A 16,818-nucleotide genomic window follows, 5' to 3' on the forward strand; every position below is an offset into this window, starting at 1 on the left:
CAGTGATGGAGGCGCTCAGCATTGGCGGTTTGCGCACTTTCCTGTGTCCTACGAACCGAATCAGCAGTTATTAGATTGTTGCGAACCTAGAAACTGTGCCGTCTATCACATGAGACCACACACAATCCTTCCTGCTAGCATCGCTGAGGTAGTCGCCTCGTCTGAATGTGCAACACCAAATATGGTCATGTTGCAACCTGTTGCGACCTGTGATGCTTCTACGCAGACGTCCAAACGACATGCGTCTCGTCGTCGAAGTTCAGGCCGTGAATCTGTTCCAACTAGCACTGAGGCAAAGCCCAGGCGCAGATGTGGTCATGGACATCATCGACCATGTCTCGTCGGAGTTGTCGTCGGTGCAGAAGATGGCCAGTTGGAAACCCGTGTTTCTGATTCCGTGACATGCTAACCAGTTGGAACCGGAGTCAACGAACCAGTTGTAACTGGAGTCGACGAACCAGTTGTAACCGGAGTCGACGAGCCAGTTGGAACCAGAGTCGACGAGCCAGTCCACCTCTGGCCGCGGTGTCGTGCGGATCGGATAGTTAGACTTGCATAACATAATAGACCAGTATCTAGCTATTCTTGAGAACTCGGTGGCATCATTACCATTATTAACACCGATCTGGATGTAAGGTCTACCATCAACAGTGCAGAGCCCGATGACAACGTCGTCAACAGCTACACCTACTCTCTCAGCACAGCAGGAGATTTCGATGCGTACAACATCTTCCACAGAGCAGACCTCGAAGGCTTCTGAAGTTAACATTTCAGCGGTGTTATAATGGTTGTCAACAGTGCCAGTAACATTGATAAAGGAATCAGCATCCAACGGTATTCCATCACCCAACTGTACGTACTGTGACAAAATCAAAAACTTGAAATTACGTGATTATGTAATACACAATTGTAAAAATAACTCTGAACATATTAAATATCAGGTGTTGTAGTCAGTTTTTACACAATGGAAGATTAAAACGACACATGTGGTTTTGTAAAGGACGGGTTGAACCTTCATAAGAATCAAGCTGTATATTTTGTGGCAAACATTAGCAATTATTCCAAGTGAAAAACGACATGAAATATACCACTGTCCTTTTAATGAAATCGATAATTCTTCTCTATGTGAAAAATTTGGTGTACCAATGAGTCGACCTGATAAACTGAAATGTCATTTCAAGATATGTCAAAGACTTACTTCGTACTCTATGAAGACTGTTTGAATCGAGAATTGCTCATTTCTTAAGTATTTGCCTGTGTTTTTTTGTACTTGTAGTAGTGTAGAATTTATGTAATAATATTTATGTTTGTAAAAGAACTTGTGGTAATTTATTTCTCGAACCTGTCACTTTTGCGGTATTTTAAATTAAATTACTTTATTTTGTGCATTGCCCAAGCATCGATTTAATCAGTTAATTAATGAGTGATTTTTTCGATGAACATTAGAACATTTTCCAAATTTATGGGTCAACAAATACAAATTTCCAAGATGGTGGTCATAATGGCTTACTGGAGGCTGGTAGTTGGGGATTTTAAGTCTATTTTAGGATTTTGAGCATGATTCATTGTATTAATAATTTTTACATAAAATTAAACATTATTGCAAGGTCATCTAAGATGGCCACCATGACATAATCCAAGATGGCGGTAGGCTCCACGGCTCCACGGCTCCACACCCAGAACCCAGTCCCCGGATGAACTATTATATACTATTTAGGCTTAGTCAGACGCTGAGAAACTCGCGGCACTCACGGCATTCACGCGGAGGCCAGCGTAGCTGCTTAAGTAATTGAGGCGCCCTTCTCGAGCCGACGAGAGCGGATGTGAAGAGTCGCGTCATCCCGGGCAGACCCGACGCCCGAAACATCGAGAAAACAGGTGTTTATTCTCGCTACTCCACACGGCCACCCGCGGAATTCCCATGGTCACTCAGCGATAGATAACAGCGCCGAGGCAGGACGCTGTGCGGGGGTGGAGGGGGGAGGGTGTAGCGACGACCCTTGTAATCCGGCCAGGCGCGCGTGACATGCCATAAGTCAGTGTACGGCACGTGACACGGCGCCAGTGGCCGTGCAGAGCCGCCAGCCAGCTCCGAACGTGGCATCGTGGTCTGGTCTCTCGCGTTCGTAACAATATATTTATCCCGCAAATATAACATCACGCATATTGAATTCGCTTTTTGTATGGTAGAGTTTACTGGCGCCTGTCACAATTTTGCTTCACTAGTTCCTCACTAGAGCACAGTATTTCCAATGAGTTTGCTAGATCCTGAGCCATTTACTTTTGCGGGGCTATAATACACAACCGCCAGAGAATTGGGGAGTTTCGGAGACATCCTTTGGAATAATTTTAAAAATCCACTCTTTTAATAGCATGTTAAGCTAGCCTGTTGCTTCAATTTTAATGATTATTTCCCTCATTTTTCTTCAGATGTGTCGATACTATTCTGTTTTTAAATTTCGAATAAATTATGTTTACGTATACAATCAAATGATCAGCATTTGACATACATTTGCGTCAGTTATAGGTGTTGACGCACATCCCTGCTAGATGCTGGGCCCTGGGCGGTTCCCGGCTTGCCCGGCCTTGTAACCGCCCCTGTTGTCAGTCACCAGATAGAAAGCTAACTCATCATGTTGGTCATCTTAGCCAGGGCGATCGAGAGAAACTAAGGGCCTAAGAAGCAAATAATTTGGTATAACCCCCTCCCCTATTACTAATGTACAAATTTTCAAATCACACTATTTAAAAAAACAAAATTAAAGACAAAATGTTACCATGGCCATAACTGTAAATGTGAGCTGCGGGTATTGCATCAACATGTATATTAGCAATATACATCTATTTCCGCACTTCTATGAGGGTAAACTAATGCAATAAAAAAATCTCGATACTTAATCGGGCCTTCCTGATGCCAGAACCTCGGGGACTTTGCTATCTCCCCCCCGCCCCCTATTTTTTCATTACCTAGTGCCAGCACTTATCTTGGCTTCCGTCATGAAAATTTTTATAAATCACCCATAAATCCAGGGGAGGAATCAAAAAAAATTAATAGAAATAGTACAATTTAAATATTAATGTTCCAAACTTATTATTTTTCTTCTTCATTACTTTCCACTCGGGCACATTTTGATACTAAAATACCGATCAAAAAAACTTTCAAATAATACACAACATTCAGTCAATTAAGTTTTTGGTTCAGCCATCAATCTGTACAAAAAAAGTAATTATTAACTGTAATTATATAAACAGTTTAAAAAAATTATTATCATAGTTCATTATTTTATTTTTTTCACAAGCATACTCATCATACTTAATACGAATACAGACTCTATACAAGAAAGTTATGCGAATAATTAATGTTACCATAATTAGGCATCCTATAGGCTCATACATCGCATGCCATACCACCAAAACAGCAGTATATAATAACATGAGCCAAGCATCTCCTAACCACGAGGCCTTCAGTGCCAATACTTGGTTTGCCTTATGTTTAAGTAAATACCAATGACTAGTGTATAGAATAGGAGTCTCCAAACCACCCAGTGTACAGTTCATTATTAACATGCAGCGCTTAGCCATTACTAAAAGTCTACTGCCTTGGAGGCGGTGGGATATAGGGTGACGGGCTGATTGGGGAAGACATAATAAGCTGGATTGACTGAGGTGGTTGGAATGGCACAGAAAGGGTGCCAGCTAGCGAAGGGAACATGAGAAGCCGGATACTATCCCTTGGCGAACACGAGGTCATGTTCATGAGATTCACGAAGTTCACGAATGTTTGACTCGCATCCTGTATGCTACCCCGAACCTTGTCGCAAACTTCCCATTTGTTTACAATCTTCGCAGTTTGAAAGGATGCCTGCAATGAGATGCTCTTTCTGGTTTACTTGCAGGTGGTTGTCGGGTTCTGTGACTCAAACGCTGTGTTCCGGAGCGACAAGTCCATCCAGAAGTACTCCCTGCAGCATCTGTATGGGCGGTTCGTTGGCTGGCGGGACGAGTCTCATCGTGCTGAGCAGGATGCTGCGGACTTGTTCACCGTGCTGCTCAAATACTTTAACACGTAAGATGTACTGTCAATTACTGGCGGGAGTGGATCTGACCCTGCGGAGAAGGTGATTGTCCCTTGAGGGGCCGGAGCTGTTGTCGACTCTAGTATCCTAGACATGATCCCACAGTTTCACGGAATGGGTGAAAGGATGTGAACATATAGCCTCTCCGCACCAAGTGGCAATCCTCTGCCTCCACTTGGGCACCGCTGTTGCAGGCGAATCGTGGTGACCATGTTGGGATGGGTAGCCTCAACCTCTGATCATAGCATCCCCTTAACTGAAGAGGACAATGCTGGGCGCATCCCTGCCACAGTGCATTCTCAATTGCATGTATGGGACCTGAAATGGTGTATTGGCTGAATCTTCGGGCAAAAGCATATGCGTTTGAAACCTTTCTGGGGGGTTTGACTGCCGAGCCTCGGCATTTCGGCCCCAAAGAGTCCCATAGTGAATGGATCAGGCCTATGGTAATGGACGGACCGAGAAAGGTGCCGCTGTGTTCGGGTGCACCCAGGCTTAAAAAAGAGCTGTAAACTGCTCGACTAGGTGTGATACGTTCCCCTAGTCCAGTGGTCAGGGGAGGTACCGAGGTATCACGAGGCCCTCCAGCATATGCACAGTTGGTCTGTCATTTATAGCCAGAGCTTCCTGCTATCGCCGCCAGATGAGTTCAGGCACTTCCGGGCCTTAATCGGCTGTAAATCTGTCGGGCCGAAGTACGGCAGGTCGGAGGGTAATCCAAGGAGACGCATACATCCAGTGGAGTAACTCTGAAGAGTGGCAGTCGGTTAGCTGCTGGCGAATGGTCTGCCGAATCGACCCCAAGTTGGTAGTAGTATGGGAAGAATCCATGAAATATTGAATGGTGTCCTGCTGAGGTTTCCTCCAAGGCCCTGGATTCTAATTGGGTAGGACTCGTACTTGGTAGTGGAGTTCCGATCGCTTAGAGCAGGCTCCAAAGGTTCCCTAGCCTGATTCGGAGTTGACATGGTGAGCGACGACACAGCTCCGGTACTAGCCTGGATAGCTAACAGAGATTGGATAGGCCTCCACCGGACCACGGGTTCACTTAATGTTTTGAGGGGTCCCAGCATGATGTGGGAGATCGGGGAAGGCGCTAGCAGTGCTGAGAAAGTCTTAGGGCTCAGGACACAGCCAACTGTCTGGTTAGCTGAGTGCGGTAAAGGGGCTGAGGCAGCGACTATGCTGGGTTGGTGGCCCCAGTCGCTGGTCGGCGCCGAAGCTCTAATACCCTCCCGATCAACAACAGGGAGCGATCTCTCACAGTTCTGTTTATTTATAGTTCTGGAATGTTTAATCAAAGAGAACTGGGAGATACTCCGACCTTACCCTAATAGGGTGCATATGTGGGAGGGGAAACGCGAGTATGCCGGCCGTAAAGTCGGAATAATCTGTCAGTTACTGGTCTTAGGAGTGGTCCTGACTCTTGCGGGAGAAGGTGCTTGCTGTCTAAGGTGTCGGGGCTGTTGCTGGCTAAAGTAGCCAAGGCATAATCTAACAGGAACACGGAAAAGGTGTAAGGAAGCGAATATATTGCTTCTCCACACTAATGGCAATGTGTACATCATCGTAGTATCAAGGGTATTTACCAAAGAGGGCTCTACCGGGGAGTCCTAGTCCCTCGACATCCTTAGATGTTGGAAAGAGTTATCTGGTAAGGAGAAAACACTCTCTCTGCGTGAAACAATATAAGGATCAGAAACCTTATTTGGTGGGTCGGCACTGTCGGACCTTCAGGACATGGGGTCCCAAAGGCCTTGGTTCAATGTGAAAATCCAAAAGGTGTAATGGTAATGATAAGTCCTTGGAAAAGCCTCTGCCGGGCCAGAAAATCTGTAATCTCCGGTGAGCCGGAGACAGTGGGTTATCCAAAGGGTTAGTCCTTCGGGTCTCCAGTTCCCGAGGTGTCAGAACTGAGACAGTTACCTTGTTAGCTTACGAGTTAACAGGTCAGAAAAGCTCCTAGTGGCATGAAAATTCTTGACTGTAGTGACTATTTGTAATGGGAGATCCATCTTTGAGTTGTCCTGGTTGCACTCAGGTCGTGTGGTGCGAAATCGCGCTGGTGTATGTGGTCACTCTATGCTTGAGAGCATGTCCTCAGGAGTCCTCACTTTAATACAGACGGGCGGGTGAGCAGCATTACTGCTCCGGTACTAGCCTGGAAAGCTAGTAGAGGTTGGATAGGACCTTTGCTGGATCACTGGCTTTCTTTCAGAGGAGTTTCAGATATGTGATAGGTTCGGAAATGTGGCTTCAGTGCTGGCTGGATGAGCTTAGCTGGTGAGTTTCTGTTAGTTGCTGATTGGGCTAAGGGGGTCGCGGAGGTATTGATGATTGGATTGGTTCTCTCGGTCTCTTCCCCAGTCCAATACAAAATTTGATGGTGTGCATGTCAATCGTTCGCTGCATTTTGGGCTTGCACCGAGTCACTCACCAGGGTTTCACTAGAACCACAATCTAACCTGCACGAACACTCGCAGGCGTCTGGCGTTTGGCGCATATTGAAGGTCACAACCCCCCCACCCCTCACCCACGAGCCTGGGGGATGCAAGCGCGCTGCGAATAGTCACGTCAAGAAAAAATTGTTCCCGATACTTTTTATACAAACCCTGTTAATCGATTGGCTAGATACATGATATTGATGGACGAAAGTGATGGACAGATGGATGACAAACAGAGACGACGGGCTATTGTAATTTCGGCTTCAGGCATCAAGGAAAAAATATATCATAGAAATGGTGGTCAACTAATAAACGGAACATGCCATTCTATCTATCGGCAAAGTCATTTAACCACGCGCAGTTCTGCTACAAGCAAGTTCGGTGCAGCCATCCACACGGTGTCGAAGTCATTGTATGCGAAGGGGTTAAATTGTCAGTTTGTAAAGATATGGCTATCGCAGAAATGCAACACATACTTCCATATTTGGCTACTTACCTTCTCTTACAGAGTGCGGTGATCTATTAGACTTTCATGTAGGAGGACGGAAGTTCAAACCCCGATCCGACTATCCTGATGTTGGTTCCCCATAGTTTTCCAAAATGACTTCAGGAAAGTGCTGGGATGGCTCCTTACTGTGGTCTATGGCAGAATTACACCCCACTGCATCTCATTAACCAAAAAGCCACTACCATTGTGGATGCACTAGTCAAGAACTTCATTAGCAGATTTGGGGTTTCAATGGAGCTCCACTCAGACCAAGGTCACAATTTTAAGTCGACAGTATTTAAGGAGGTGTGTTGGTTGCTGAGAATAAATAAAACCATGACTACAGCCCTACATCCTCAGTCCGATGGCATGGCGGAGAGGTTCAACAGAACTCTTGAGGAACACCTTCCCTAGGTTGTGACCGACCATCAACATGATTGGGATCAACATATCAATTTATTCCTGATGGCATATAGGGCTGCCATCCATGACTACACTGAACAGACCCCCACGAGTATTGTGTTCGGACAGGAGTTGAGGCTGCCCTGTGACATTAAGTTCGGTTGTCCTTGACAAGAGCCGACCAGCATCACTGACAATGTCAATCGTCTGGATGAGCATATGGCACTCATACACGATCAAGCGAGTAAGAACCTCCTATTAGCGACAAATCGAGTGAAGGCGAGTTATGACCTGAAGGCTAACTCGGCTGGTTATCAGGAAGGCGATTTAGTGTGGTTGAACAACCCACAGCGAAGGAAGGGCAAGCAGCAAGGAAGACCCATATGAATTGCTGAAATGGATAAATGATGTGGTTTACCACATCCAGAGGGGAAAGAAGGAACGAATTTGGACCGATTGAGAAATATGCCGGAAGAGATTGTTACCTGTTCGGGACGATCAGGTTTAAGGAGGGGGCAAGTTACGAACTGGGAAGCAGGGCTGCGATGCGTGCCAGCTACTTGAGGGGGTCTTTCAGCAGTAGTCTGGCCCAGAGGTCCCGCACGGCACCACTGAAGTCATGCGCGCATACCATTGGGGGATTAGGATGATCGGGCCCCACCATCCCTCTGCCCCGCGCCCTCCTTCCTCTGAGCTTTTATCTATCCCTTAGTGGCCTGATAATTCCGCGGGCTTACAGAGGCCGCCGCATGGAAAGACGTGAATAATACGCTGCTATTCTGGATGCTTCGAACATTGGGTCGGCCCGGGATGACGCGATATGTCACAACCACTCCAGTCGGTTCCATAAAGACGGCCAACGGGTATAAACGCGTCGACCCCGGCCTTCGCGAGAAGTAAGTGCAAGTTGGTGGGAAGACGAGAGACCTTCCTTTGCGAGTGGCGCGATGCGAAGCGACGGGTCCGTGTGACCGAGTGGCGCGAGACTGTGTGTGTGGACAGGCGCGGGGTAAGGGGCGAACCACTGTTGAGCCTAGCTCCAGTGAGAAGTGCGAACTGTGGATTGGACAGATACTTAGTGATTTGTGAACAGACATTATGTGTGGTGATTGAATTAGTAATGTAAATGTTAGTAATAAATAAAACTGTATACAATTAATTGGGCTATTCTCTACGAACCTTATTTTCCCCAATCGTAACAATATGATTATTTTGACTCGATAAGCATTTTAATTTTGAGAGAACCATTTATATTTTTAATAAACCTGCGATTGAACAAAGTTAGAGTAATTGGGTTTTTAAATCGCGCTCGTCAAATCATCGTTTTATTTTTCATATGCTTGTCTGATATATTAAAAAGAATAAATATTATGCATAACTATTAAATAATGTGTAGCACTTAAATATTAAGGGATCGGGAGACTTAAATACCAAAATTTATGTAAATAAATGTGTTCCCATTGTGGGTTTGAATGTATCAGTTCATTTTTGAAGGCACTAGTTAATAGTACATCCCTTTTTGCTACTACTTTCAATAAAGCCTATTTGAGTAAATTGCATTAGATGGGCATTTATGTAAATGTAAATTAACATCGTGATTTTCGAGCCTAAAATGATTATGCATTGTGAAATAAATAGGTTACCTTACATTTTTTTAGACAACCAACGAACACCACCTTCTCTCTCAAATAAAATCTTATAAATATCCTAAATTTTTATGTCATGGAATATCAAGAAACGAGAATACAAATTAGACGATATTTTACTAAAATGTATATTTATATTAAAGGGACATATATCTTTAGCCCGAAGAATTCTAAAATAACCCTGATCACCTGATGTAGCTCGGGACAAAACTAAACTTCTTGTTGGTGTTTGATGCTGTGTGGTTGCGAATGCGGTGTTGAACCTGTGCAGGACGGAGCTGAGCCTGGGCGAGGCGGCGCTCGCGCGCTGCACCTACACCACGGACTGCATGCTGCGCCACGTGGCGTGGCTGGAGTGGGCCCAGCCGCACCGCGCGCCGCTGCGCCGCCTGCTGGCCCGCTGTCCGCAGAGCAGCGCCCGGCTGCGCAAGGGGCTGCTGCGCAACCTGCTGGCGGCGGGGCTGACCCGCGAGGCGCTGGCCGAGCTGCGCGGCGACCCCCAGGCCCTGAGGGCGCGCGTGCAACAGCAGGTCGCCGACATGAAGCAGCGCCGCGAGAGCTACCTCACCGACACGGCCGACGTCTCGGCGGAGCAGGTGGCCGCCGTGGTCTCCGCGCTCCTCCTGCTTCCTCAATAGAGCCTTCTCATTTCACCACCTCGCGTCCAGCCTGGTGTGCAGTGCTGCAATCACTACCCAGCGCCCGGTTGTGTTTCATACAGTTCACATGAAACCTTACAAGTTTATGCGATACGCGAAGATCACAGTTGCAGTTAATGGCCACAGCAACGTTTACGGGTTTTTAGAATTTTTTTATTGTTAACATTGAAAAATTGTGCTTTATCGTATTTGCTCCCGGGCCCCCGGGTTTCTCTCGATGGACCTGTGCATAAGTTCATAAAGTATTCGTCAACATGTGTGTTAACTACACAAATTATTGTTTTTACTATTATTTACGTTTATGGGATGGATAGGATTGAAATAACCCCTTTTGTAATAATTTTTATGTCATAATATTTTTATCGTTTGGTATTGAAAATTTGCCTTCGTTCAGGCATAAGATGTTTACAAAGATCATAACATAGTTCTATTAAAAGTATTGTATTCATTCCCATGAACAAATGAGATACCTCCCAACAAAGATTTCTCAATGTAAACTATTTGTGGCAGCAAGTCGCTATTATCTTCAGACATTCAGTGAGGGCGTATCCAGGTCCATGTGAGGGGAGGTTCCGTGGAGCCATACTATAATAAACAATAACCAAAGAAAAAATATGTTCTTTAAATGACACGCAATGGGGAATGTTTATTTAATACAATTTTTTTGGACATACGCCATTGCAGTTTATAGAATTCAAAATAAGAAATTAAATTGAAAACATAAACCCACAGAGAACAAGTCTAAATAAGCTGATGTCGAACAGATGGACCCAAAGATGAAACTAAGCATGTTTTATGGACGACACAATGCCGACAGCACTGACGAAAACAGTAGATTTCCCATGACCAAACAGTATTGATGTCGTGGGAAATCTTCTGTTTCGTCGGTGCTTTCGACGTCGTGTTGTCCATAATACCTGTTTATTTCCATAGTTGAGTTCGTATGTTTGCTGCGTTGTCCAGGTTTATTGTCTGTCTGCATTTACTATGCTTGTTGAAAATGATTCGTCGTTGTTATCCCACTGTGCTGTGTGTTCGTCTGTGCTGTTATATTTTGTATGACTGAATTCCTTCCAGGGATTTAGTCTAATATTTTAAGTTTTAATGTGTTCGTCTGTACTGTTGTAGCGTTATCCAAATTACCTGTTTAGTTTCATCGTTGGGACCATGTATTTGACATCGGCTGATTTAGGCTTGTTCTCTGTGGGTTTATATATTCATTTTTATTTATATCCCCCTAATACGCCACTGATTCTAGCATTTGGCTGGAGCGCTTTTGGGAAACCAAAGTGAAACCAAAATCGGGATGGCCGGGCTGTGTTCTTTCCTACGAGTCCAGCTGAGACCGCTGTGCGTCACCCCGCTCCGCCACGACCCCAGAGGCTTGCCAGTGCAGACAGGCTCGTCAGGCAGTTTCGGTCGTCAGTTGTGAACTCGGTGCAGGACTTACGCGATCTCCAGCGACGTGGGCCCTCGCTACACCAAATATAACAAGCGCCCAAGTTACAGTCACTCGCTGGGCGGAGGGTTTAATTGAGAAAATCAACAAATTACTGGCCGAAAATCTACTAACTAAACCAGTTGTAACCCCGCCAAAATGTGCGGTGTCGAGCAAAAGATACTAAAAGCAGAAATCGAAACAATTGCAAACATAGCAGAGCTCAGGTTGGTTTAAACTATAAACACAATAAAAATCAGAATATCATAATTATTTACGCACATGGTAAAAATCGCACATAAAAATTTTATATTACAAAATATAAGTAGCAGTTATCTGGGAGCATAAAAAAATATATTATAAGCTTAATGCTACGGGTAGAAATTGGCCAAATAATTACAATATTAAATAGATTAAATATTAACATTACAATATTTGAAATACATAATAGTTATAAAAATTGATAAAAGTTTTAAAGAGTCTTAAATAAAGTTTTGCGCAACACACTTAAGTAAAAATAACGGCCCCTTAAGGTATCTTAAGTTCGGTATCATCATGCTGGGGAAACCAAAACAGTTAGTCCTAAATAAATATGGATTTCAAAAATCCCGTTGGCACAGTCTCGGAAAACCCAGGTTAAAACTGGAAGATCCCTTAACTCCTAACGTGGCATGACGTGTCAGTAGTGTAACGAAGTTCACAGCAATGTCTGTTTGCAAGTCCATTGCGTGGCACGTAATATATGCATATACGAAATTGCCCTCATTACGTAGCTAGTAAGAATATTTCATGAGGCAGTGATTCAAAAATTTAAATAAAAGCGTTACTTACAATTGTGCAAAAGTTATTTGAGGAACGCTGACTGCAATAGTTACAATACTCTTGCAGGCTTGGTAAAATTAGCATGATTAAATACCTATTTTCGATGCAAATCAAAGCTTTATCACTGACTTGTAATGAAACTTCCTCGCCGAAGTTTCGCCTTGATGGTGGTCCGCTAACAGATCGGTGCACAATGCTCGTAGACGGTAGAGGGTTCCCAGTCGTCCATCTCGCTCGGCGCGGGCCTGATTGCCACAAGACACGTAAGGCGTCCTCTGCCTCCGTCGCGCTGCCAACGGCCGCCCGACGAAACATTGTTTCATCAACGGTAATTGTTGGTCATAAAAGTAAGGCCTATTACAAATTATAAACAGTAGATGAAAATTATAAATAATAACGTTAAAACCAAACTGACAATTAAAAATATAAAATGCACTTCAAGACTAAGAACTTAACATTTTTGAATATAACAAAAAAAACATTGATAAAAATGTTGTTAACTCAAAAAATATTAAGTGACCAAGGGGCTACAGTAACTGGCTTTGTAGATCAGGCTTAAAGGTACCCAATTAGCGAAGGTTCCTTTCTTTCTATTTTGCTCAATGCCAAGTGTCGAAAACTTGACTCAAGCTACGAAAGCATTAAAACTTGAATATTTTTACACTATACATTTGTCTCGTTAAAACGTTTTGGTAGTGACTTTTAAAAGCTTTTTCTGTTGTTTCCTTTTTTAGGGATTGGAATTTATATACAATCAAAAATATTTATTTAAATATTTGCAAAATGTCGATAGTATCGTAAGCTATTAGCTCAGGACAAGGATAGTATAGCTAAGAATTAAAATCAGTCACTTATTATGCCATGATGTACTAATTTTCTCTAAGCTATTTCGCCTTAATAATGGGCCTATCCATTTATAAGTAACCTGAAGCTAAAGATATAGTGAACTTGACTTGACTGAATATCTCTATGGTAAATTCATTATGCTTTTACTTGACTTTTTTTTATCTCGAAACTGAATGTTTCTCGATGATAGTGAAGCTTAATTTACAAAGCAAATTTAGGTGTTGAAATAGGTATATTGATATCCATGCGTTTGTGAAGACTTGCATATAAAGCTAGTCATAGTAAAAATAATGTTTTGGAAATAGTAATCAAAAACCGTTATTTAAACAGTATATAGTTTTTTAAGAAACTTGAGTACAGATACACAATACTATTAAACTTTATGGTTTGACATTCTATGAATTTTTTAAAAACATGGGTGCCTCATAAGTAGGTTATTTGTGTATTATAACATGCTTTTTTTATTCCTTTTGTAGTTTTCACCTATTCTAATTAGTAAATGTTTTTAGTGTTTCATTTAGTTAAAGTAACAAAAATTGTTGTGCTTATTTAGTAACTACATAAATAATTTTAAGTATTAAAGTACTTTATAGTAATTTAAATTATGATGGTTTCACAAATATATAGTTATAGTATCACAAATAGTAATTAAAAATATCTAAGGGTTGTGGTAGAGTTATTGCAAGTACATTTTTGTAACAGAGGACATTTATGGTGTTTTTGAATTTGCATAGTACATATGTTTGTCTTATAATATCAATTCTTTAAAAAATTCAGAACTTAATGTGGAAAAATAAATTTTTCTGCAAATAGTGAAATAATACAAACTATGTTAAAAAAAATTCTATAATATGACTGCATGTAGCATTTACATTTTAGAATATTCTCAAATAGTACATGGTTCCAAAGTCACAAGTGAGCTTAATTTAATTTTTTTTCTCCATAGTTTATATAGGCTATATATATAATAGTTTGCATTATTTTATTTGTCTCAAACTTTATTTGGCATTTATAATTCCAAAGATAACACATTGTATACAAAGAAAATACTTTTCTACTACCTTTTCTACTACCTGTTTCACTTTACAACATATTTCTGTGCAAAATTTAAAGATAAACATGTCAAAAAATTTGATTATTCAAGTTAAATTACCTTGGCTAGGTTATTTTTTTGTTTTCGAAGTGAAAAATCACGTCGCTCCACTATAATTCAACTATACTGCATGTGATTTAAGTTACATATCAATGGTTACAAAAAATTAAAATTAATAAAAATCAGAAATAACTTAATTTTACTTAAATAAGAATGCCATCAACACAAAATTAAAATATTTGTCAATTATACGTATACTGACAAAATGCCCACAAGTTTTGTAAGGTTTTTGTTGATTATATAGATTTTAGAATGAGAGAATATGAGAGGAAAATTATTTTTAAGGTTTTAAGACTTAAGTATTGTGATGAAAGCAGGTTCCTAAATAAATGCATGTATACACATCTGTGCTGCAATGCATTATGATAATAATAAACAAACTTGACTGACTGCCTCAAGTGCCTTTTTAAGTTACTAATCTAGTGAAAGTTACAGATATGTTTACAATCAAGTATGTATCTTTATAAAATATTAGCAATTTTTTAGGCTTTCTTTGTTGCCTTGATGAGTTGTCTCGATGCTGGTTACAGGTTCTTCTTATGAAAATGTAGTTTAAAACACAGTGGTTTTTGACTATCATGTGTTCATTTTGTTATGTTGTCGTTTTTAGTGAATACATATTTTTAAAATGATAAAAAATGTTTTATTTATTTTATTATTTCCTATGAAATATGTTTGATACCTACAGAATAAAAAACCTATAATATTTGTACAAGCTTAAAATTACAGAAACTTAAAAAAAAATTGCAGAAAAACTATTCCAGTATCCAAAATCAGATTATTCACACAATTTAATTTGCCGCCGTGCTGCTTGCTGTAACAGCAGCTCGGATGGGCGCTGACCTGCGTGCCTGGAGACTGAGGGGAGAGGGGAGGGGTGGGGTCACGTGACAGGGCAGCGAGGGTACGGGGTTGTCTCGAACCCAAGGCGCCTGGAACCAGAATGATGTACACGAACACCGTTTCTTACACGGGCTGGTTTAATCGTCCAGTGGTCGCTGACACTGCGGCATTGGCGATCTCGTCGTAAAACTATCAGAAGGACTAAACAAAACATAATTACTGCACACGGAAATTTTTTTTTTTGTAAATGAAACGGAAATATTTATGTAAAATTACAGATATTTGTAAATTTTTACATTTACATGAAAACAACTGTATCACTACAAAATAGTGTTCGCAGTAATACTGGGTTCGGATTCTTACCGTAGCATTTATTATTTATGTTGTCCCAGTATCTTCATTAGTTACAGTTTTTTGTAATCCGTTCCCTGAATAGCTTTCCAGTATTATCTTTACACATAATAACCATGATACAACAAAATAAAGCCATTGTTGAATATTCGATTATCTATGCCGTGGTTAAAAAAATTATGCTTGAATGATAAAATCAATAAAAAAATCAAATCATCATATTCAGTATTATTTCGAAAAACGTATTTCATACATGAAAAAATAACCATGCGATGCGTTGTACAAAGTTACAATATATTTCTTGTAGTATTACCTACAAACTATTTTTTTGGCAACTGGTTTCCAAAGGAAACTTTTGAAAATGAACAGATTTGTTTTTTCTTTGTGTGTGTGAGGGCGCGTCTCGAGGAGGGGAAGCCTACATTTCACAAAGGGTTGAGGACCAACCCGAACATGCCCGAAGACTTCACCTTCGGCCAACTTCGTGAGTTTGTTTTTATTTTCATAACAGCACGACCATGTTGGTGGATATCAAAAACACTTATTAATAATAATTGTGAGGTTAAGTGTTTAATTCATAGAAAGAAAGTGCATATTTAGTAATAATCTTAAGATTATTATTCACTGTTATATTACAAGTATTCGTTATGTTCAGGATCTTTCAACGCACTAAATTAAAACAGCAAGCATCATGTACCTCGGGATCAAGTGAAAAACTTGGATATGAGATACTGAACTTTAACTAACTTTCAGATTTGCGTGTAAATTAAGAGATATGTATCATCATTTAGTTCATATTTTCTCTCTACAGGTTTTAAAGTTAAGCCTAGGTTGACGTAATTTTTTTCGTATCACGTGTCCAAATTGATCCCTTGGTTTTGTGGTACAAGATGCTTGCTGTTTTAATTTGTTACGTCGAAAGAGTATGGACATAACAAATACTAGAACATCACAAGACAAACAAATTATCTCAGGTGTTGTGAAATAATTTCTTTTGTAACTGTTTTACATTCATATATAAATTGTAATAACACAAGTTAGTATGCCCATGTTCTTTCAATGTACCAAATCAAAACATCAAGCAAAATGTACCACAGGAACAATGTATACAAGATCATGCCTTCTGGATCAAGGGATGAATTTGAATATGTTATACGGAACTTTTACCAATTTCACTTTCGGGACAAGTATGTATCACAATATCATTATCACATTAATGATGACATTAACATGGCACATTTATGTCATTACCATTTCTGCATTATTATGTGACTAGCATGATTATATGGGGGTTTTAGTTTGGGAGTATTCTAATGCTTGTTTTGCACAAAATATGTTTGTGTATTAAACTAGCTTTCTGGTAACGTATTTTATGCTATGGCCATGCTTATTCTAGATTTAGAACATACCTACTACAGTATATATTTTACCTGTGGTATCATATTCTATACTTAAGAACAAGCCCTACCTGTACTAGTATAATAGAACACCATACTGAAGATATATTACATTTCATTATTATTTCTCAAGATATATATCTGATGTAACAGAAGCATATGAATGTCCTCCGTCCAAAAGTTTTTTTCCCAGTGTTTGTACTTTAAGAACGTACAGGTATGTGTGAATGCACAGGTATTATAATGTAAGCTTT

General features: G+C 40.9%; 1 protein-coding gene across 1 annotated transcript in view; it reads left to right on the forward strand.

The window, feature by feature from the left end:
• LOC134532775 (uncharacterized) overlaps positions 1–11,553 on the forward strand; it is a 52,080-nt gene extending 40,527 nt beyond the window's left edge. The window contains exons 5-6 of the mRNA XM_063369656.1: positions 3,897–4,066; positions 9,327–11,553. Of these exons, the coding sequence (XP_063225726.1) occupies positions 3,897–4,066; positions 9,327–9,693 (537 nt within the window). The 3' untranslated portion in view covers positions 9,694–11,553. The remainder of the gene's footprint in view (positions 1–3,896; positions 4,067–9,326) is intronic.
• Positions 11,554–16,818: the final 5,265 nt, after the last annotated feature.

Source organism: Bacillus rossius, chromosome 1 (assembly GCF_032445375.1).
Source record: "Bacillus rossius redtenbacheri isolate Brsri chromosome 1, Brsri_v3, whole genome shotgun sequence".
NCBI lineage: Eukaryota > Metazoa > Arthropoda > Insecta > Phasmatodea > Bacillidae > Bacillus > Bacillus rossius.